Source organism: Rana temporaria, chromosome 8 (assembly GCF_905171775.1).
Source record: "Rana temporaria chromosome 8, aRanTem1.1, whole genome shotgun sequence".
NCBI lineage: Eukaryota > Metazoa > Chordata > Amphibia > Anura > Ranidae > Rana > Rana temporaria.
In genome coordinates this window covers 45,878,894-45,902,960 of record NC_053496.1, presented here as the reverse complement: position 1 = coordinate 45,902,960, position 24,067 = coordinate 45,878,894, and the positions used below count along the sequence as shown (strand labels likewise).

At 43.5% G+C, this 24,067-nt stretch overlaps 1 protein-coding gene across 4 annotated transcripts in view; it reads left to right on the top strand.

Annotated features, from left to right (window-relative positions):
* FAM131B (family with sequence similarity 131 member B) overlaps window positions 1–24,067 on the top strand; it is a 111,718-nt gene that overhangs the window by 19,231 nt on the left and 68,420 nt on the right. For 3 of the 4 annotated variants that reach the window (XR_005750796.1, XM_040361674.1, XM_040361672.1), the window contains exon 2: window positions 12,629–12,735. Coding sequence is in view for 2 of the 4 variants with exons in the window: in XM_040361674.1 (XP_040217608.1) it covers window positions 12,629–12,735 (107 nt within the window). In the remaining 2 variants the exon portion in view is untranslated. Of the gene's footprint in view, window positions 1–12,628; window positions 12,736–24,067 lie in introns of those variants that run through there. The other variant, XM_040361676.1, reaches the window with a different exon arrangement.

Below are 24,067 nucleotides of genomic sequence, written 5' to 3'. Positions count from 1 at the left end.
GAAACGATGTAAGAGAGAATGACGGAAGGACTTGCACCACGAGCAAGTAGCAGTTGGAGGGTCTTGTTTATTAAACAGGAATGGAACGAAAGCTTTGTGTATAAGTTTGAATTGTGTTTCACTCCAAGTTTTATTTATTATAAGATGACAAGTCTTGAGATATACTTTTACGATCTTTTCTCTGATGTTTTCGTCTTCAAAATCTTTTTGCCAGCTTTTTAAGATTATAATTTATATTGAAATATAACTGATATCGAACCTGTAACTAATATATAGTTGGTATTGATATATACCGTATTTATCGCGGTATAACGCGCTCTGGCGTATACCGCGCACCCCCAATTTGGCCCCCAATCCTGTGGGAAAAAAAAGATTTTTAGTTTTTTTGTACTTACAGTTTTGATGTCTTGCGCGGCGTCCATCTGCGGCCTCGTCGGGTCCGGCGTCCTTCTGCGGCTTCGGGTGTCCTCTTCGGCGGGTCCGGCGTCTGTCTTCGGCGGGTCGGGTGTCCATCTTCGGCGGGTCCGGTGTCCATCTTCGGCGGGTCCGGTGTCCATCTTCGGCGGGTCCGGCGTCCTTCTTCGGCGGGTCCGGCGTCCATCTTCGGCGGCGTCCTCTCGCTCGTTTCCCGCCACGACTTTGAATACTGCGCCCGCATATAGCGAGCGCAGTACACTCGTGAATCTTCGGGCAGGCTCGGGCGCCTCTCGCACTGACGTCCTGTACGCTCAGGACGTCAGGACGTCAGTACGAGAGGCGCCGAGACTGGCCGAAGATTCACGAGTGTACTGCGCTCGCTATATGCGGGCGCAGTATTCAAACTCATGGCGGGAAAGCGGGTATCGGCGTATATCGCGCACCCACGATTTTGCCCTGATTTTCAGGGCAAAATAGTGCGCGGTATACGCCGATAAATACGGTAGCTGCTATATAGTTGAAATTGGTATGTAATCAATATATATATAGCTAGATTCAGAGAGATTTGCCTATCTTTAGGCGGGCGTATTGCATATACGCTACGCCGCCGTAACTTTGACAGGCCCGTATTCAGAAAGATTTTGCACCCGAAGTTACGGCGGCGTAGCGTATATGGGCCGGCGTAAGCCCGCCTAATTCAAAATAGGCTGGTAGGGGGCGTGTTGTATGCAAAATACTAGTGACCCCACGTATTTGACGCTTCTAATGAATGGCGCATGCGCCGTCCGTGAAAGTCGCAAATAGTCAATACTTTCGGCGTGAACGTAACTTACGCCCAGCCCCATTCACGGACGAGTTACACAAACGACGTAAAAGTGAAAAATTTGATGGCTGTCCGACGTCCATACTTAACATTGGCTGCGCCATCTTTTTGGTGGTTTATCTTTACGCCTGAAAACGCCTTACGTAAACGGCGTATCTTACATGCGACGGGCGAGCGTACGTTCGTAAATAGGCGTATTTACGTCATTTACATTATTCTCGCCGTAAATCGACGTACACGCCCCTAGCGGCCAGCGTAACTATGCAACTAAGATACGACAGCGTAGGAGACTTACGCCGGTCGTATCTTAGCCACATTTTTAAGCGTATCTCAATTTGAGCATACGCTTAAAGATACGACGGCGCAGATTCAGACTTACGACAGCGTATCTACTGATACGCCCGTTGTAAGTCTACCTGAATCTAGCCCATAGTTGGTATTGATATATACTGTGCAACCGATATATAATTGATATTGAAATATGACTAAGATATAATAGATATTGATGTATAATTGGTATTGATATATAACTTAGTTATAATTGATATTTGTGTATAATTGATATTGATATAACTGATATACAGTATACAGTAACTGATATTAATATATAGCTGGTATTAATATATAATTGATATATACTTGATACTGATCTATATCTTATAAATAGTTAATAAATAGTTAGCATTGATATATAACTGATATACAGTATTTGACATTAATCTATAACTGCTATTGGTATATAATTTATATTCATCTATAACTGTACTTGATATTGATATTGTACATCTATACTTGATATTGATATATAACTTATCAATAGCCAATCAACATTTAGCTTTGATATGTAACTAAGACATAATTAATACTGATACATAACTGAGATATTATATATTTATACTTTTTATTGGTGGGGGGTCTTACTTTTTTGAAAGGATATACATTCATTTGTTCACTGGCACACATATTTTTGGGTTAATAGTTTGCCTAATAGAGGTTTAAAAAATTTCTACAGGTTGCATGTTTTGAGTTACAGAGAAGGTCTAGGGCTAGAATTATTTCTCTTGCTCTACCGATCGCGGCGATACCTCACATGTGTGGTTTGAACACCGTTTTCATATGTGGGCGCTGCTCGAGTATGCGTTCGATTCTGCATTCTTATTTATTTTACCTTTTATTTTAAATTTTTACACTTTTCTTAAAAAAAATAAAAATGTGTCACTTTTATTCCTATTACAAGGAATGTAAACATCCCTTTTAATAGAAAAAAAAAGCATGACAGGACCTCTTTAATGTGAGATCTGGGGTCAAAAAGACGTCGGTAAAACTTGATTTTGCCTCCATGGAACTAATGTACTTGCAGGGTGAATATCTCTGCCCTTTTCTTTTTTTATTTTTTTATAACTACACCCCTTATTCTATCATATATTCTTTGTTATATCATGTATATCAGTCATCTTACAACGTATTCATTGCACTTGATTCTTATTCCTCTTTTTTTCTACTTTCTCTTTATCATATAATCTGCTATTCTATCAGATCTTCCTTATTTTGTCCTGCTTGTATTTCCCTCTCTTGGTTCATTTTACACTTTAGTAGGATCTGAAGGAGTAAAAAAAATGAAGAGAGAGATAATATAAAGGGGGATAGAAAAGGAAGATCTGATAGAATAGTAGATTATAAGAAAAAGAGAAGGTAGAAAAATAGGGATTTGTAAGATTATATATAACAAAGAAATACTACAAGAGTACCTTTGTGATTACATTGTATATATATATATATATATATATATATATATATATATATATATATATATATATATATAAAAAAACACTATGGCCCGGATTCAGATACAATGGAGTATCTATCCGTGGGCGTAACGTATCTCAGATACGTTACGCCGCCGTAAATAAGGGCGCAAGTTTCGTATTCCGAAAGAACTTGCGCCCTAAGTTACGTCGGCGTAACGTATGTGGTCCGGCGTAAGCCCGCCTAATTCAAATGTGGATGATGTGGGCGTGTTTTATTCAAATTCACTGTGACCCCACGTATTTGACGTATTTTACGAACGGCGCATGCGCCGTTCGTGAAAGAATCCCAGTGCGCATGCTCGAAATTCCGCCGCGAATCGTCAATGCTTTAGATGTGAACGTAACTTACGTACAGCCCTATTCGCGAACGACTAACGCAAACAACGTAACATTTTCAAAATTCGACGCCATACTTAACATAGGATACCCCTCATATAGCAGGGGTAACTTTACGCCGGAAAAAGCCTGACGTAAAAAAATGCACCGGGCGGATGTACGTTTGTGAATCGGCGTATCTACATAATTTGCATATTCCTTGCGTAAATATACGGAAGCGCCACCTAGCGGCCAGCGTAAATATGCAGCCTAAGATAAGACGGTGTAAGACACTTACGCCGGTCGGATCTTAGGGAAATCTATGCGTAACTGATTCTATAATTCAGTCGCATAGTTGCGACCCCTGAATCTGGGCCTATATTGTCAGAAGTATTTCTCACACCTGCTTTTACACACATGAACTTTACCTCCTTAGCGGTAATCCCGATCCTGGGGGGGGGGGGGGTTTTCACTACCAAAATCGGTAACCCTGAGCCACACTTGGGTTTATAATGCAGGATCCATGTACAGCTTACTTACCTTGTCCCTGGATCCTGCGATGTCTCCCCGCCAGGGGCGGACTGACAACTCATGGGGCCCCCGGGCAATAGAAGATTATGGGGCCCCCCGGCTTACAGATGGCCACCATGCCAGGAGGCAGTGCAGAGGCAGGGCAGCTAAAATCTTGGGATATTCACATCAAAAGCATGTCGGTTTCGGATATATCAGGGACAGATGTAAAAAAAAAAAACACAGATTTTTACATACTGTCCCTGGTTTTACTGAGCCTGGCAACCCTGATGGCGCCCCCTAGTGGCATGGGGCCCTCGGGCAGTGCCCGAGTGCCTCAATGGTCAGTCCGCTCCTGCTCCCAGCTGTGTGTGCGATGTCTCCCCCGCTTGATTCACTGTGGCGAGTGCCGAGCACCGTTGTCTGCGAGCATTGCGATACATGGGGACAGAACCCCGCGCTAAATTCAAACAATTAAAACACAGTACACATACAGTACACTATAATCTTACAGATTACATTACTGTATAAAATCATTTCACATCCTTTTTGTCCCTAGTGGTCTGTCCAGTGTCCTGCATGCACTTTTATATTATAAATAAAATAAATTCTGCCTGGAAACTGGAGATTGTCCATAGCAACCAAAAGTGTCCCTTTATGTCAAAAGTGGTTTTAGAGCAGCTAGAAAACAGCGATAATAAATTATAATCACTTGCAGAATTGAGCGATAGCGATTTTGTGGGGAAATTCGTCATCAAACAATAAAAGTAATGACAGCGACAATTCTGCAACTGAGCAAATTTCAGTGTTTTTGATTTGATTACATTATTGATTAATTTTTATTATAATGACATTTATTATTATTTGTTATAATTATTTATAGTTATTTATTATATTATAATTTATGATTTTGTGTTTCAAACTTTATCATACCCGGGATGTCTACTAGACTCTTGTTTGGACAGATTTAAGTACAGATTTAGACAGATTTAGGGCCAGATTCACAGCGGAGACACGCCGGAGTATCTCAGATACTCCGTCGTATCCCTCAGAGTATCTATGCGACTGATTCATAGAATCAGTTACGCATAGATATCCCTAAGATCCGACAGGTGTAATTGTTTTACACTGTCGGATCTTAGGATGCAGTACCGCGGCCGCCGCTGGGGGGAGTTTGCGTCGTAAACCAGTGTCGGGTATGCAAATTAGGTGTTACGGCGATCCACAGCGGTTTTTCGCGTTCGCTACGTCGCTGCTAGTCTAGTTTCCCGTCGCAAATTTAGTCGTCGTTTTGGGTGCACTAACTTTACACTGCACACGTATGTGCTGTATATAGTATGGCTGTCATTCCCGCGTCGAAATTGAAAAATTCACGTCGTTTGCGTAAGACGACCGGGAATACGGAAGTACGCTACGCACGTCGCCGTTCGAAAAAATGATGTCACTTCGCGCAAAGCATGGCGGGAATTTAGAAACGGAGCATGCGCAGTAGGTCCGGCGCGGGAGCGCGCCTTATTTAAATGGCACGCGCCCATTTAAATTACGTGGGCTTACGCCGGAGGCCGCCAGCGTAGGTTTTCATTGCAAGTGCTTTGTGAATCAGGCACTTGCGATATCTACGATACGTTACGCCGCCACTAGTCTACGTGAATCTGGCCCTTAATTCCTAAGAATTACAGACCTACAGTATAAAACACCAAATTTACATGCAAAACATTGTGCCGCTTTGAGCATCAAAAATGTGACATAATCATATCGCCAGGGAGGTTATTGTCTTAGTCTGTAGGATTCAATATTGAGTTGGCCCACCCTTTGTAGCCATAACAGCTTCACCTCGCCAGACACCCCTAAAAAACAGCTGCAAAAATGTCCTGTGTGCATGAGCCTGAAAAGTGTGCATGATTTTTTCCACTTTAATACCTTGATTTCCGTTGATTGTCAGCTCCATCTAGTGGCTATAATGTGGTATTTTTCCTGAAATACTTTAATCAGGGAGATACCACATAATGGTCCCTAGATGGAGCTAATGATCATAGGAAATTACTAGGGCTGTTACTGATTAAAATTTTCGTGTTCGATTAATCAATTTTTTTTCATCGACTAGTTCTGATTAATTATAACGCACATACAGATCCAACTACTTTTAGCTGATCCCCTTGCAGGCTGATACCCAGTGCAGCTACCAACCACTGGAAAAATGGATAGCGGGATACAAAAAACACACAAAGGCAGCGCTCGGTGGGAATAGCATTAAAGCGTTTATAGTCTTCAACTAGGTAACAAAATAAATATTGCACTGGAGATAAAATCGATGTAGCTCCATAAACTGTAAAAATGGTGCGAGTAATACCTAACGGTAGCAAAAGCAGTAATAAAAACATGTAGCTAAGTATGATACTGGTATAAAAATGTGTACAACGATACCACTGCTGAATCCAGATAAGGAGGGGTCAACATCAGTCCGTCGGCATGTAGATAACTATCTCAACTCCCAGTGGATGGTTGTAGAATCCCAGGTTGATAGAGGGAAGTGATAGAAGTGTAACAGCCCTTGCGTGTGGCAGATAGTAAGGTCCCGCCGGCATGCAGATATGAAGGCGCAGCAAAGGAGTCCTTCAGATGGACACGACAAGCCCCGCCGGTGTCCGTGACGTCACCGGATCTCCGACGGAACTCCCCGAAGATCCAAAAGCCGGCAGAGAGATGAGAGCCGATCAAAAGAATTTACGATTAATCGAGGAATTAATAGTTAATTTTCACAGCCCTAGAAATGACCATATTAAGCAAAATGTATTCAGATCTCATGACATCTGGTTGAATGCTTGTGAGATTCGTCCAGATATATACCGTATTTATCGTGGTATAACGCGCCCCGGCGTATAGCGCGCACCCCCGAACTTGAAGGAAGATTCCTGCAAAAAAAAAATACTTATAGTTTGGATGCCCCTCGTCGGTGTCTTGCTCGTCGTCCATCGCGTCCTGCCCGTCGTCCATCGGCGGCCTCGTCCGGTCCGGCGTCCTTCTGCGGCCATCCCCGCTCGATCCCCGCTTCCCGCGCTGTGTTCGAACCACTGCGTTGACATATACCAAGCGGAGTACACTCGGGTATAGTCGGACGGGCTCGGCTCCTCTCGCGTAAAGGACGTACAGGACGTGACCGCAAGAGGAGCCGAGCCTGCCCGACTATACCCAAGTGTACTGCGCTCGGTATATGTGGGCGCAGTGGTTTGAACAAATCGATTTTCAGGGCAAAAAAGTGCGCGGTATACGCCGATAAATACGGTATATATAGATATTTTTTTTTAACGGACCCCTAAGTATAATATATGAAATATAGGTCACATTTTAGTGTTGTGGGTAGTATTGAAGCGTATCATTAGCGTCGTACTTACTGGCAGTGGCTGGAAGGAAAGGAGCCGTGTTCCATCACGCAGTGCATTGATTTAGGGAGGAGAGAGGAGCATCGCCGGCCAAATGTTGCTGTGGACTGTGATTTATAGGTGTGACCCTGAGAGGATCTATAGGACATTTAATTGGATATGTTCTCAGGCTGGTCTCTACGCAGGAGCCCGATAACACAAATATCAATAATCCATGATGGATGATAGGGAAGGCGTGTAGAGTGAGGCAGAGCCACTGGTTATAGGAATACAAATAAATACATACAAATGCTGAGCATATCCATTGACGGGTTGAATCCGGGGATGTGGGCTGTCTAATCTGCCAAAGGATTTGTAATTCTGTCTGACCAGTTTGGACTTATTCACATTGTCAGCATTGTCTACCTCACTCTGAAAAGCGATCTGCAGTGGATTGCATTTCAGATGAGCGGCTGCCAGACTTTCGGAAGACCATCCTGTCACCTCCTGCATGCAGAGGTGTTGCTAGGAGGGTGCGGGGGGTGCGGTCCGCACCGGGTGACACCGGCTAGAGGGGTGACACCATCCCGTTTTTTTGGTTTTTTTTTAGCTGACATGCCCAGCCTGCCCTGTACCACCCCAGCCTGCTCTGTACCACCCCAGCCTGCCCTGTACTACCCCAGCCTGCCCTGTACCACCCAGCCTGCCCTGTGCCACCACAGCCTGCCCTGTACCACCCCAGCCTGCTCTGTACCACCCCAAACTTTCCCATGCCACCCCAACTTTCCCTGTGCCACCCTAACTTGCCCTGTACCACCCCAATCTGCCCTATGCCACCATAACTTGCCCTATACCACCCCAACCTGCCCAATGCCACCCTAACTTGCCCTGTACCACCCCAACCTTTCCCATGCCATCCCAACTTGCCCTATGCCACCCTAACTTGCACTATACCACCCCAACCTGCCCTGTACCACCCCAACCTGCCCTGTACCACCCTAACTTGCCCTATACCACCCCAACCTGCCCTATGCAACCATAACTTGCCCTATACCACTCCAAACTACCCTATATCACCCAAACATGCCCTATACCACCTTAACCTGTCCTATACCACCCCACTACACCAGCCTGCCAGTATACCGCTCTATACTACCCTAACCTGCCACTATACTGCCCTATTCTATCATTTACAGGGGCTGGTTTGGGGTGCGCCCCATGCGCTTGCCTGCTTGGTGCTGGGCAGCCTAGACAGAGGGGGGGGGGGGTGACACCATGTTTTACCGCACCGGGTGACACCAACCCTAGTGACGCCACTGCCTGCATGCAGTATCTGGCTTGTGCAGCGCACTCCCATTGACTGCTGCAAGTCAAGGTAAAATTAGCATGGCTGAGAAGCAAAGCATGTGTACAGCCCTGTCCCGCTGCGATAGTAGAATTCAATTGGGCAGTTAGTAGGGCAATACAACTGTGGCTTAACTGTTTCTATTGCCATTTGGCTACCTGTGTGAAAGAGCCCTTAGGGCATGGGCGTAGCATAAGGGGTTGCAGGGGTCACAATCGCAACCCCGCCTCTAGCTCCAGGGGGCCCCAGCAGCCTCACCAGATAAATTATACCTAATGATTCCTCCAAGTTTGATCAATCCAGTACACATTTCAACAGTACAAATACAACACGTTTCAGGACTTTAAAGGGTTCCCCTTCATCAGGGGTCGGAACTGTAGACTAAAGCGTGTACTAAGAGGTTATTAGTCGGCTTTTGGTAATGTACACTAGCGATCCGTGCTCAGATCACTCTTCAGAGAGCCCTTGACAGGCCGTGAGGAGGCGTTGTATGGCATTCTCACCGAAGTAGTGAGTTGTATCCGCATGCATTGCAGGCGGTTGGGGGGGGGGGGTGCTGCCTGCTGCATGCGACAGCAGAGATAGTTTTTTCTGCACCGCAGTGCAAAGCATCGCCCCCGTGGCTTGCAGTATGTAGTACATATACATACTAACCCTTCCGCTGCCTTTGTAGCTTAACCACTTAAGGACCGCCTCCTGCACATTTACGTTGGCAGAATGGCATAGCTGGGCACATGTACGTACAGGTACGTCCTGTGCTAGTACCCAGCCGTGGGTTGCGGGCGTGCGCCCGCGACCCAGTCCGACGCTCCAGGACCGTGGGACCCGCGGACCCGATCGCCGCTGGAGTCCCGCGATCGGTCCCCGGAGCTGAAAAACGGGGACAGCTGTGTGTAAACACGGCTTCCCCGTTCTTTACTGTGGTGGCGTCATCGATCGTGTGATCCCTTTTATAGGGAGACACAATCGATGATGTCACAACTACAGCCACACCCCCCTACAGTTGTAAACACACTTCAGGTCACACATAACTCCTACAGCGCCCCCTTGTGGTTAACTCCCAAACTGCAACTGTCATTTTCACAGTAAACAATGCATTTTAAATGCATTTTTTGCTGTGAAAATGACAATGGTCCCAAAAATGTGTCAAAATTGTCCGAAGTGTCCGCCATAATGTCGCAGTCACGAAAAAAATCGCTGATCTATGGCATTAGTAGTAAAAAAAAAAATTAATAAAAATGCAATAAAACTATCCCCTATTTTGTAAACGCTATAAATGTTTTACCAAAAATAGGTAGAAGAATACGTATCGGCCTAAACTGAGGACATTTTTTATTTATTTATATATTTTTGGGGGATATTTATTATAGCAAAAAGTAAAAACTATTGCATTTTTTTCAAAATTGTCGCTCTATTTTTGTTTATAGCGCAAAAAATAAAAACCGCAGAGGTGATCAAATACCACCAAAAGAAAGCTCTATTTGTGGGGAAAAAAGGACGCCAATTTTGTTTGGGAGCCACGTTGCACGACCGTGCAATTGTCTGTTAAAGCGACGCAGTGCCGAATCGCAAAACCTGTCCGGGTACTTTAGCTGCATTTTGGTCCGGGTCTTAAGTGGTTAAAGGGGTGGGGCGGTAAAAACATGCTCAGCCACATGTATTAACAAGGCTTTAAAGAATACAGTGGTGTCACAGCCCTGCCCACACCCTGTGGCGAAGGAGTGAAAAGTCAGCACATGTGCATGCTCCAAATTTTAATTGGCTCCTGATGCCCCCTCCCACATAACCCCATAATATACAATGCTAAAAAAAAATCAACTTCTGTACAACCAGCCTGCTGATTCATGGGTCACAATTTGGCCAGTCCCTGCTGAACTGGCTGAGCTTTGATCCATGTTGGCTGGCTTAAAGGGGAGTTCCACCCACAATTTCACTTTTTAAATATAAATACCCCTGTAATACACAAGCTTAATGTAGTCTAGTAAAGTTAGTCTGTAAACTAAGGTCCGTTTTATTAGGTTGTTAGAGCATTTAGTTAGTTTATAATCTAGAAATAGACCGTGGCCATCTTAAGTGTGGGCATCATGAAGCCAGACTGTATGACTTCCTGGATTTCAGCCTTGCAGATCTCGCACATGCTCAGTGCTGCACAAGCGATGTAATAGGTTTCAGTCAGGTTTATTTGCAAGGACTACTGGGATACATGATGCCTATCCCAGAAACCCTTGCGAATAGCCTTGTGACTTAATAGCCTAGGCTAATAAGGAGGAGGAAGTAATGAAGGACTACAAAATAAAGGTATTTACAAGCAACAAAATAAATAAAAATTGTCCATTCTGAACACTATGAGATTAGGGCATGCAGCACAGACAAACATAAAAAAATGGGTGGAACTCCACTTTAAGGGCCCCTTCACACTGGTGCGTTTTTGCCGCGTTTTTACCACATTTTCGCGGTAAAAATAGCGCTATTAAAACGCTCATAAAACGCTCCCCATGCTCCATCCGTTGAAATGAATTAAAAACCGCTGTAAAAACACGGTGAAAACGGAGCGTTAAAATCTCGGTAAAACACAGCGATTTTTCCGCGTTTTACCGCGTTTTAAATTCATTTCAATGGAGAGGGGCATGGGGAGCGTTTTAATAGCGCTATTTTTACCACGAAAACGTGGCAAAAACGCACCAGTGTGAAAGGGCCCTTAGGGTGAATGGTACCATGGTGGCAGTCTGAGGCCATGCGGCAAACCATGATGAAGGGGGTGAGAAGCTCATGAAACGCGTTGTGTGCAATACAAAGATGGATTGGACTCACGTTATATTGTTGGCGCTCTCACCCATCTTACTTTAGATTACTCCGGAGTCCCCTGAGGATCCAAATTTTGGAGGAGCTGCCTCTGAACTCTGAATGTAAAGTCATCTCCCTCTTGTTTTGGGTGGAGCGCTCTACTAAGACATCTTTATAATGGAGCATCCATGACATCACTGACAGCGAACAGTTCAAAGATACTCTCTGCAGAGGTCTGAGACACCCCTTAGCTGAATCTGCAATCAGCAAAATGTATGCTTTTTGCTGCTTGGAGAGCTCCAGCTATGGCTAATCAGGGGGCATGTTGGACCTATGTAGAGAGACCACTGCTTTCCCACAGACAGCAATTGTCCTTCTCAGCAGCGTGCTGGCAGTGGACAGACATTTGCAGGGCCGGATTTGCTCTCCCTGCCGCCCCAAGGCCAGGTTCCGCAATGCACCCCCTCCCCGCCAACCGACCCCCCCCCCCCCCCAAATCAATGGAGAATGGGCGGCACGGTTAGTTCAAATATTTTTTATTTATTTTTTACTTTTTTATCACTTTTTTTTTGTAGCTTGTCGCTTTCTTTTATTAATTTTTGTATAATTTTCTTATTATTTTCCTTATTATTTTTTCTTATTCTTTACATTTTTATTTTATTAATTTAATTATTATTTCTTATTATTCATTTATTTTTTATAATTTTTTTTCACTTGACATGTTCTCTTTATTGACCCTGTCACCTCCAAAACAGGAGTCCTAGCACTGTGCTAGAACTCCTGTCACAGCTGAGATGGGAAGAGCACAGCTCTCCCCTCTTTCTGTGTACATCAGCAGCAGGGACAGGAGACAGACAGTCCCGAAGACAGAGCCAGCAAAGAGAGATATGTGGGGTGGGGGGAGAGGGGAGGACGGACGGGAGCACACATTTTACAAGTGATTTCGGCGAAATCGCCACAATCACTTGTTAACGAGCGAGCGGATTCCCCCATAATTTACCGCCCTTAACTGTATGTTACTGTACGTGGGGGGACTCCATGCCACTGCCGCCCCTTGGGGCCCTGCCGCCCCAAGGCCTGGCCTCAGTGGCCTTGTGGGAAATCCAGGCCTGGACATTTGTATTCAGGCTGTAAGACTTATTAAGACGTATTTATCTGATGTAAACTGAAGGTTTAGTGGGTCTTTAAATATGACACATTTAATAAGGTCAGCAAGCGATGGTATTGTAGTTTTACTTTAATACTGAACCCTTTGCTCTCTCTGCAGGCAGCGATGGGGCGGCACTGGACTGGAAAGGGTTAAAGGACGCGGACCAAGGGACCATCGAGAACAGTTCGGTTCTGGGAAGCAGCACCCACAGACCATCTAACGAGGTACCGCTCTGTCTAGTACATCTCCAGCTGTGTCTTGAGTCCCTCAGAAGTCCTCTGGAGCCAGAGGTGTTAAGTCCTCCCCCCCCCCCTCCCAGTCTGTATGTCTGTATGTCCCTTGTGCTGATGTCTGTGTCTCTCTCTCTCTCTTCTCTGTTTATTCTTACAAATAATTGTTGTGTATTTCCATGAATCACGTTTAATGATTTATACCCCGGGATCTGTGACAGTGAGTCATATAGAAATCGCACACTAATTTCCTCCCCGCCGCACACCTGCCAGCCCGGCAGTCATCTCAGTCTATCCCATGGCTCTGTCAGCACATTCTACAGCATTTTTACATTAAAAATAATTCGCAACACAGAATTCCTTCCCCGACGGATAATTCTACATGAACTGCACAATATAACGTTACACGACTGCGACTTTCAGGAATATTACCGGAGAATTCCTCATTATAAATAGTGTTGAGCAGAATACGCCATATTCGATTTTGCGATATATCTCGAATATATAGTCGAATATTCAAGATATATTCGCTAAATTCGAATATTCGTGATATTTTATCGAAATGAAATGATTGCGAATTTTCGCTATTGCGAATGCGAAAATAATTGCGAAATTTCGATAACTGCGGTAGGAGCACTCTGATTGGCTCAGAATATTCTTCATATTTTTTCGAAATTTCGCAAAATGCGAATGCGATATTTACTGCGCAATTTCGACAAATGCTGTAGGAGCACTCTGATTGGCTCAGAATATTCGTGATATTTTACAATACAAAATAATTGCGAATATTCGGCAAATGCGGAAGGAGCACTCTGATTGGCTCAGAATATTCTTGATATTTTACAATACAAAATAATTGCGAATATTCGGCAAATGCGGAAGGAGCACTCTGATTGGCTCAGAATATTCTTGATATTTTACAATAGAAAATAAAAAGTGTTTTGCATTGGTGGTGATTCTTTACTCTATCCATCTGTCACAGCCGTTTGTCAATCAAACACCTTGAAGATTGAACACGTTCATGCTGCATGCTTTGGACTTTTTTTCACTTCACTTATCAAAGACATTTTTATGAAAGATTATTTTTCTATTATTGGGACTATATTTCTTTATATATTTGTTTCACTGTGTATTTCACAAGTTATTTGCGCTTGCTTATTTTATAATTTGCCCACATGTCTTGTCACTAGACATATTTTTTATTCTTGTAGAGCGACTCCATTTTCTGTCTTGTATTAATTTATGTTGTATAACATTTTTGAGTTGCTGCTGTATTCTCCCCTTTTTTAAGGTATGCGCAATTTTTTCCTTCTTACAAAAAAAAATAATATCAAACATACAAATATTCATAACAGAAACATACACAAAGCCCCCCCCCTTTTGCATCAGAGACAATCAGAGTTCTCCTACCACAGTTATCGAAAATTCGCAATCATTTTCGCATTCGCATTAGCGAAAATTCGCAATTTTTTTTTTTTATATTCGGCAACATAAAAGGATCGCCTCAGCTTAGCTACTCGGCCCAGGGTCTCTAATCATACCAGCAATGCTTTTAGACGTCGATAGGATGTGATCTGTTTTAAAAATAAAATTGAAAAAATGTGAATATTCGGAATTGCGAATATTCACCGCGAAATTCGAAATATATCGCGAATACTCGAATATGCCATATTCGAGCCGAATATTCCCAATACGAATATTCGTGAGCAACACTAACTATAAACCAAACACAGAGCAGACTCCGGGCAAGAAGACACGTGGCTTACAGGAAAACTCCAGAACAATCATCACTACATAGACAGATAGATACATAGATAGATAGATAGATAGATAGATAGATAGATAGATAGATAGATAGATAGATAGATAGATAGATAGATAGATACATAGATACATAGATACATAGATAGATAGTTGATCTATAGAGTATGCAGTTTGCCTTTGGGATTGTGCAGGATTTTTTCCCACAGTATCTAGATAGATAGATAAGATATTGGCTGGTGGATTGATACATATTTAAAGATAGATGGTTAGATAGATAGATATAGATATAGATAGCTTGATACAGATTGATAGATTGGTATAGATAGATAGATAGATAGATAGATAGATAGATAGATAGATAGATAGATAGATAGATAGATAGATAGATAAATAGATAGATTGGTACAGAAAGATAGATAGATAGATAGATAGATAGATAGATAGATAGATAGATAGATAGATAGATAGATAGATAGATAGATAGATAGATGATAGATAGATAAATATATAGATAGATAGTTGATCTATAGTGTACCCGGTTGCCTTTCGGACCATGCAGGATTTTCTTGCTGGTATCTATCTAGATAGATAGATAGATTGATAGATAGATACAGCTAGACAGACAGATATATAGATAGATAGATAGATAGATAGATAGATAGATAGATAGATAGATAGATAGATAGATAGATAGATAGATACAGATAGATAGAAAGATACAGATCTATAGAATGTCCAGTTACTTTTGGGATCATGAAGGATTCCCCCCCCCCCATATCTATGTATAAAGATAGATACTGTGGATAGATAGATGGATGGATGAATGGATGGATAGAAAGATAGATACAGATAAATAGATAGATAAATATATAGATAGATAGATAGATAGATAGATAGATAGATAGATATGGATAGATACGGATAGATAGATAGATAGATAGATAGATAGATAGATAGATAGATAGATAGATAGATAGATAGATAGATAGATAGATTGATGGTATCTATCAAGGCAGATAGATAGGTACAGATAAATGAATGGATAGAAACATAGATAATTGATGATCTATAGAATGTCCGGTTACCTTTGGGATCATGAAGGATTTTTTCTCCCGTATGTATCTATAAAAATAGATAGATAGATAGATATAGATAGATATTAATGGATAAAAACATACATAATTGATCTTTAGAATATCCGGTTAGCTTTAGGATCATGAAGGTTTTTTCCCCTGTATCTAGCTATAATGATCTATCAAAATAAAGTGCACAGTCCATGCTATGTATTCAATGTGTTATTGCTGACATAGTGATCACATGGCTTTGTTTATAAACACAGGGCTCAGGCCGGAATAGAGTTAAAGTGGGGTTCCACCGATTCTCCTCCCCACCCATCCCCTCTCCTCTCCTCCTCTCTCCTCCTCTCTCCTCTCCTCCTCTCCAGTCTCCTTTCCTATACTCCCCACCCCTCCCCTCCCCTCCCCTCTCCTCCCCACCCACCCCCTCCCCTCTCCTCCTCTCCTCTCTCCTCCCCTCTCCTCTCCAGTCTCCCTTCCTCTACTCCCCACCCCTCCCCTCCCCTCCCCACCCATCCCCTCCTCTCTCCTCCTCTCTCCTCCCCACCCATCCCCTCTCCTCTCCTCCTCTCTCCTCCCCTCTCCTCCTCTCTCCTCTCCTCCTCTCCAGTCTCCTTTCCTCTACTCCCCACCCCTCCCCTCTCCTCCCCACCCATCTCCTCCTCTCTCCTCCCCTCTCCTCCTCTCTCCTCCCCACCCCTCCCCTCTCCTCTCCTCCCCACCCCTCCCCTCCCCTCTCCTCTCCTCCCCACCCATCCCCTCCTCTCTCCTCCCCTCTCCTCCTCTCTCCTCCCCTCTCCTCCTCTCTCCTCCTCTCTCCTCCCCTCTCTTCTCCTCCCCTCTCCTCTTCTGACTGTGTAATTTTAATTCATGCAGGTGCTCCAGTGCTTGTAAAGTAAAGAAACGTGTAGTAATTAATACTCAATACCTTCTTTGCAGAGCCCTGCTGTGCAGACACGTGACCTCCCTTCGCTAGCTTCCATTCATCAGAGGGGAATCTTAGCCCCTCCCACTGCACTCACTTACTGGGAAGGAAAGCAGAGGGAGGTCACGTGTCTGCACAGCAGGGCTCTGCAAAGAAGGTATTTCGTATTATAATGTAAGGAAAACACACACACAGTACTGAACAGAGACCTAAAACAGAGGGGATCCAAAAAAGAATACATGTGACTTTACAACGACTTTCACCTTCCACTTTGACTCACTCACATTGGAAATGGCACGTTTAATGTGAACGAGGGCTCATTTCTTTTGCCCAAATGGCATTTCTCCGACATGTTTTCTTTTTTAGCAAAGCAAAAACCTCCCAATTTACTAAGAATTTTAACAACTGTAGTTCCGTAAAGTTCCAATGTATGGGCCGCAGGGCAGATGGCGTCCATGCGATGATGTTTTGTTTGGAGTGGACTTTTCCTTTAAGCCATTGACCAATCTCCTTCTAGTTTTGGAAGGGGTGCGCTTTCGACTTTTCGACTTGACCTTTACAACATTTGTTACAATAACAAGATGACTATGAATTGTGTGAAGATTGTATTCGGCCAAACACAGAGCATTGCTGTCCTGTATCTTCTGCTCTCCTATTCCTGTACGTGATTGGTATTTCATGGCAGGGTGACAACCCGTCCTATAAATTTGTCTTGTGTGACACTCTCCAGGCCCCGAGTTTTATTGCTTCAGCTCCAAGCCAAAGGTGATTGTAGCCATATTAGTGCACTTGTGAAACCTTTGTCTATCTGTTCTGGTTGGACAGAAGATGGGACAGATGCAAGAATTTGAATATTCAACATCAGATGAATTAAACTATGCAGACCGATTTATTGTATGACAGTTGTATTTGCGCAGTGGTCTTTTCACCACTTAAGCCCCGGACCATTTTGCAGCTAAAGGACCAGGCCCCTTTTTGCAATTCGCCACTGAGTCGCTTTAACTGAGAATTGCGCGGTGGTGCGACGTGGCTCTCAAACAAAATTGGCGTCCCCACAAATAGAGCTTTCTTTTGGTGGCATTTGATCACCTCTGCGTTTTTTTTTTTTTTTTGCGCGACAATTTTGAAAAAAATCTATATTTTTTACTTTTTGCTATAATTAATATCCCCAAAAATATATATATAAAAAATATTCTTTCCTCAGTTTATTCTGATACGTATTCTTCTACATATTTTTGGTAAAAAAAATTGCAGTAAGCGTTTATTGATTGGTTTGCGCAAAAGTTATAGCGTCTACAAAATAGGGGATAGTTTTATGGCAGTTTTTACTAGTAATGGCGGCGATCAGCGATTTTTATCGTGACTGTGACATTATGGCGGACACATCGGACACTTTTGACACTATTTTGGGACTATTGTCATTTTTACAGCGATCAGTGCTATAAAAATGCACTGGTTACTGTGAAAATGACCCTGGCAGTAAAGGTGTTAACCTGTAGGGGGCGCTAAAGGGGTTAAGTGTGACCTTATGTGTGTTTCTTACTGTAGGGGGGCGTGGCTTGGCGTGCGACATAACTGATCGTCGTTCCCTATGACAGGGAACAGACGATCAGTGACAGGGTCACTAGGAAGCACAGGGAGAGGTTTGTTTACACTCACCTCTCCCCGTTCTTCAGCTCTGTGACCTGATCGCGGGACACCGGTGGCGATCGGGTCCGCCGGTCCCGCGGGCGCGGTCACGGAGCTCAGGACCGGGTAGCGTATATCGGCGTGAAGTGGTCCTTAAGCTGTTAAACACAATAGGCCAGATTCTCGTAGTTTGGCGTAACTTTGTACGGGCGTAACGTAACCTATTTACGTTACGCCTCCGCAACTTAGACGGGCAAGTGCTGTATTCTCAAAGCACTTGCTCCGTAAGTTGCGGCGGCGTAGCGTAAATAGGCCGGCGTAAGCCCGCCTAATTCAAATTTGGAACAGGGGGCGTGTTTTATGTAAATGTTCTGTGACCCGACGTGATTGACGTTTTTCACGAACGGCGCATGTGCCGTCCGTGGAAATCTCCCAGTGTGCATTGCTCCTAATACGCCGTAAGGACGTATTGGTTTTGACGTGAACGTAAATTACGTCCAGCCCCATTCACGGACGAGTTACGCAAACAACGTAAAATTTTTAAATTTCGTCGCGGGAACTTCGGCCATACTTAACATTGGTACGCCGCACTTACGCCACCATATAGCAGGGGTAACTATACGCCGGGAAAAGCCTAACGTAAACGGCTTATCTGTACTGCGTCGGCCGGGCGTACGTTCGTGAATTTGCGTATCTAGCTGATTTACATATTTTGACGCGTAAATCAGCGTACACGCCCCTAGTGGCCAGCGTAAATATGCAGTTATGATCAGACGGCGTAAGAGACTTACGCCGGTCGGATCTAATAGAAATCTATGCCTAACTGATTCTAAGAATCAGGCGCATAGATACGACCGGCCAGACTCTGGAGATACGCCGTCGTATCTCTTTTGAGAATCTGGCCCAATGTTTTTGGAAAAAATACACTTTAAAGTGGGCAGAAGGCAGAAGGTTTTTTATCTTAATATATTCTGGGGTAGATTCTCAGATACACTATGCCGCCGTAAGTTTGAGCAGCAAGTTGTGTATTCACATAGAACTTGAAACTTACGGCGGCGCAGTATTCGATACGCTACGCCGGTATAACTATGCGCCGCTGTATGTGAATCCGGGCCATAGTGTGTATATATATATATATATATATATATATATATATAGAGCGAGAGAGAGTGAAGCCTCGTACACACGACCGAGAAACTCGACGGGCGAAACACATCGTTTTCCTCGTCGAGTTCCTTGTTAGGCTGTCGAGAGACTCGACAAGCCAATTTTCTCCATTCCCGTCAAGGAAATAGAGAACTTGCTCTCTTTTTGGCTCGTCGAGTTTCCACAACCATGGCCGGTGGTTGTGGGGGGTCTGCGGGCAGGGGGCTTATCGGAATCTAAAAGCCCCCTTTAACAAGGATGCCCTCAGATCCCGCCCCCCCCCCCCATGTGAATGAGTATCGGGTACATAGTACTCCTACCCATTCACCAAAAAAATGTCAAAAAGTAATAAAAACACACCCAGTTTTTTTACAATTCCTTTAATAAAAAAATAGTGCCCCCCAATGTAAATCCATCGCCAATAACGCTGCACCTGAAAAAAAAAAAAAAGCTCCTGCTGTCTATGAAGGCTGGTCACCTACTGCAGGCTCCGCCTTTTGACAGTTCCTATATAGGTATGGGCAGGGCCACCTGATGACGTCACCTGGTGGCACAACCCCCTTGTGACGTTGCCGACACAGTATTCACCAGTCCGTAACTTCGGAAGGCGGTGGTGCCACCAGGTGACTTTGACAGTTGGCCCTGCCCCTTACCTATATAAGAACTGGCAAGCAGTAGGGAAACCACACCAGTAGTCAAAGAGTCCAAAATAGTTTTTTACACAACAATTAAAGGAGAAGTCCAGCCTGAGCTTTTTAAGATGGGCTTCTTCTAAGTGTCACAGGAGTGCAATGCGTTTTGTCCCCTCTGGGAGAATTCACGTCCTCTGTCTAGCTGATAAGTGTGGTAGAAATATTTAGAAAATCCAGAATTTGGAAGTTGTCACCGCAACAGCAATAGAAGGGAAACCTACCAATGGAGACACTTTCCTCTCAGTTAGGAGAGATTTTACCCCAATTCATTTTTACCCCTGGTGACAGGCTTGAAAGCACAAAGAAATAATAATAAACATTTTTTTAAAATTACAAGTGATCAACCTTTCTCTACTCCAAATCCAAATCTAAAAAATGGTTTACTTTAAATACACTTTAAAGAGGATCTCCTGCCGTTTGGGGTGCGCAGAGAGCCCCCCCTGCTGGGAGAACACGTCCCTGCTGGCAATAAGCGCATGCTAGAAATTCAGCATGCTGGTTATACCCATGTCGATCGATGGATCAACTTGGGTACATTCAGCCTGCCATAGATGGTTTGAAGCATCTATGGCCGGCTTTAGTTCAAATTAATGCGAGTTTACGCGTACAATGCATAGGGCAGCCTGATTAATTTGATAGGCTGTCTTACCCATGAGAAACACAGGGAAAGAAATCCTTGAGCCTTTTGTAAAATTGCACTGCTCCGAACTGCATGGTGCCACAGCACATGCGTGGTTGCGGATGCGTTGTGGTGCTGTGAAGAATTAATGGCGTTTCTGTGCATGTCGGAGATAGTGCACGAGCACCACTCTGCTGCTTTCCGGGAGAGTGGATTACAGACAATGGAGTTGATTTACTAAAAGAGAGTGCAAAAATCTGGTGCAGATGTGCATGGTAGCCAATTGGCTTCTGTGACAGACCTAACCGGGACAGAGGCTTTTGGAGGGGACTGAATGCTAGCCTCTTGCCTACCGATTATGGGCCCTGGCATTTAGGGGAACGGTGCACTTTGTGAGCTGTATGCCTGGGGACCCTTGAGATGGTGTTACTTTGGATTCAGGTCCATGTCAGGTCCATGTCCCCCAAAGACACACAGACTCTGGGAACCCTGTATATGCCATATTCGAAATAGTGACTGATTCATAATGTTGGGACACATACTGTTAGGAGATGCTGATGTCAACTCCAGCCACCTGTCTGTCTGTTGTCTGCTATAATGTAAATGAGTCTAGTATGGCTTGTCACAGCTTCTAAGAGTCTTTCACCCATTGTTGTTTGTGCTAATTAACCCTGCAATTGTGTAAAGGAGTTCTGTGTTGATATGTATGATAATGTATATTGTAGTTAGGGAGTCACATCGGCTGCTTTAAGGGATTAGTTAATTAGCTCATGTTAATTTATGTTCCTGGTTACAGGTGGATTGTTAGATTAATATGAACAGGAGGCAGGAACCTCCTCTTTAACTGTATATAAGACTTGTATTCTTGTTCTAATAAACTGTCTGATGTTTTACCCTACACTGATTACGACTAGTGAATGGGAAGGCTAAGGGGTCTTGGATTGTGTGGTACCGGACAGAGGAAGCATTTACGGCGGACAGACTCATCTTGAGTACGGGGGTCCTTCATTTCTGGAAAAAAATAAAAAATCATAAAAAAGGCAATGGTGTGGGTAGCCTAAAACTAGAGAGAGCAAAATCTGATGCAGCTCTGCATAGAAACCAATCAGCTTTGACAAAAAACTGGAAGCTGATTGGTTTCTATGCAGAGCTGCATCAGATTTTGCTCTCTCTAGTTTTAGGCTACCCACACCATTGCCTTTTTTATGATTTTTTATTTTTTTCCAGAAATTAAGGACATTTTTTTTTAACATGGGTTCCTATGGGACACGTTCACATCAATACATTTTTGTGCCTCTGCATTTTTGGGAAGGGTCCGGGACATTTTTGAACGCAAAACTGTGCTTTTTTTTTAGTTCAATAGATTTCAACAGAGAAGCTGCAGAAAAGCATGTATGCCCGGATTCAGAAGGAAGATACGACGGCGTATCTCCTGATACGCCGTCGTATCTCTGAGTCCGGCCGTCGTATCTATGCGCCTGATTTATAGAATCAGGTTACGCATAGATATCCCTAAGATCCGACAGGTGTAAGTGACTTACACCGTCGGATCTTATGCTGCAATTCCAGGCCGGCCGCTAGGTGGCGCTTCCGTATTATTACGCGAGGAATATGCAAATAAGGAGTTACGCCGATTCAGAAACGAACGACCTTCCGGCGCTTTTTTTTTACGTTGTTTGCGTTCGGCTTTTTCCGGCGTATAGTTACCCCTGCTATATGAGGCGTAGCTAATGTTAAGTATGGCCGTCGTTCCCGCGCCGAGTTTTGAAATTTTACGTTGTTTGCGTAAGTCGTTCGCGAATACGGATGGACGTAATTTACGTTCCCGTCGATACCAATGACGTCCTTGCAACGTCATTTAGAGCAATGCACTCTGGGATTTTTTTGGGACGGCGCATGCGCAGTTCGGTTGGCGCGGGGGCGTGCTTCATTTAAATGATACACGCCCCCTACCCGCCGAATTTGAATTCCGCCGGGGGATTTACGATACGCCGCCGCAACTTTACAGGCAAGTGCTTTGTGAATAAACCACTTGCCTGAAAAACTTGCGGCGGCGTAAGGTAAATCAGATAGGTTACGCGGATCTAAAGATCCGCTCACCTATCTGAATCTAGCCCGTAGTGTGTTTTTACCGCAATTTGCGTTTTTAAAACTGCCCAACAACAAACAAACAAAACAAAAAACATAAAAAAAGCAAAACACAAATCATAAATCGTAGCAAAATCAAGGTATAAATGCGGTCAAAAAACTTGGAAAGCACAGCAAATACAACATGCATAGGTGTGAATTGAGCCTTAGTAAATCAACCCCAGTACCGAGAACATTGGCTGTAGCTTTGGCAAGCTTTTAGCAAGCTCTAACAGTCAACTAAACACACTCTGATAGATTACAGGGCTGAGCTCTGCATATTTGCACTGAATGCTTATTAGATTCCTACCTAATTTAATACTCTTCCAGCTAGCATTTGCAAGCTAAGATCCAGTATTAGCCTCAGAAAAAAAAAAAGAAAAAAGAAAGCTATCTCAGCCGTACTTTATATTCCAACAACTGCGTGAAAACTAATGCGAAGATTTCTACGGCTAAACTTATCTTGAGAAAGCATATGGAATTTGTTTATATTTGGTTTTGTGTGAATTAAATGGGGTTTTCATGCTAAAAAAGGCTTTACTCGCAGATTGTCTCGTACTTTTTTCTTTTTTTTTAAATCAAGATTTTCGGTTCTTTTTCTAGCACTGTTTGTGCATATTGGACAGCCGGTTCATTTTTCTTTTCGTTGTATCTGGGGCAGAGGGTACTGAACATCTGTGCTGCAAGCAAGGCTTTATCAAAGGAGCCTGATATTATATACATGTGGTTGAAAGGAACAGGAATCTATAGGAAGAGCTACAGCAGAAGATACAGGACAGTATATAAAATAATATAAAATGGTATAAATGGAGCAAAATGATGGATAAAAAACGGACAGATCACTGGACGCCAATGACCTTCTGTTGCAAACTGCAGACGGAATAAGACTGATACAAACTGACGGCAGCTGACAGCAAAATTTTCAGGCTACATACATTTGGTAAATATATACAGTACATATGATATATACAAAATGCTGGGATAAGGTCATCCTGCACCCACAGCAAAGATGCCAAACTGCCCAGCATTGTAACAGAATGAAAGCGCCCCCATCCCTACAGTAAACAATTGTGCCCAGGGCACCTACCCTCCTGCCCACCCCTTGTCCTGGCCCTGTATATACATACATGCATATATATATATATATATATATATATATATATATATATATATATATATATATATATATATATATATATATAGCTATATATATATAGATCTATGTAGATCTATATATAGCTATCTATATATATATATTGCAAGTTATACAATTCCCAATACCAAAGGTTATATATCATTGCCTATCAGGTGTGTCGATATTTGCAACCCAGCAGCATGTGTGCATGCT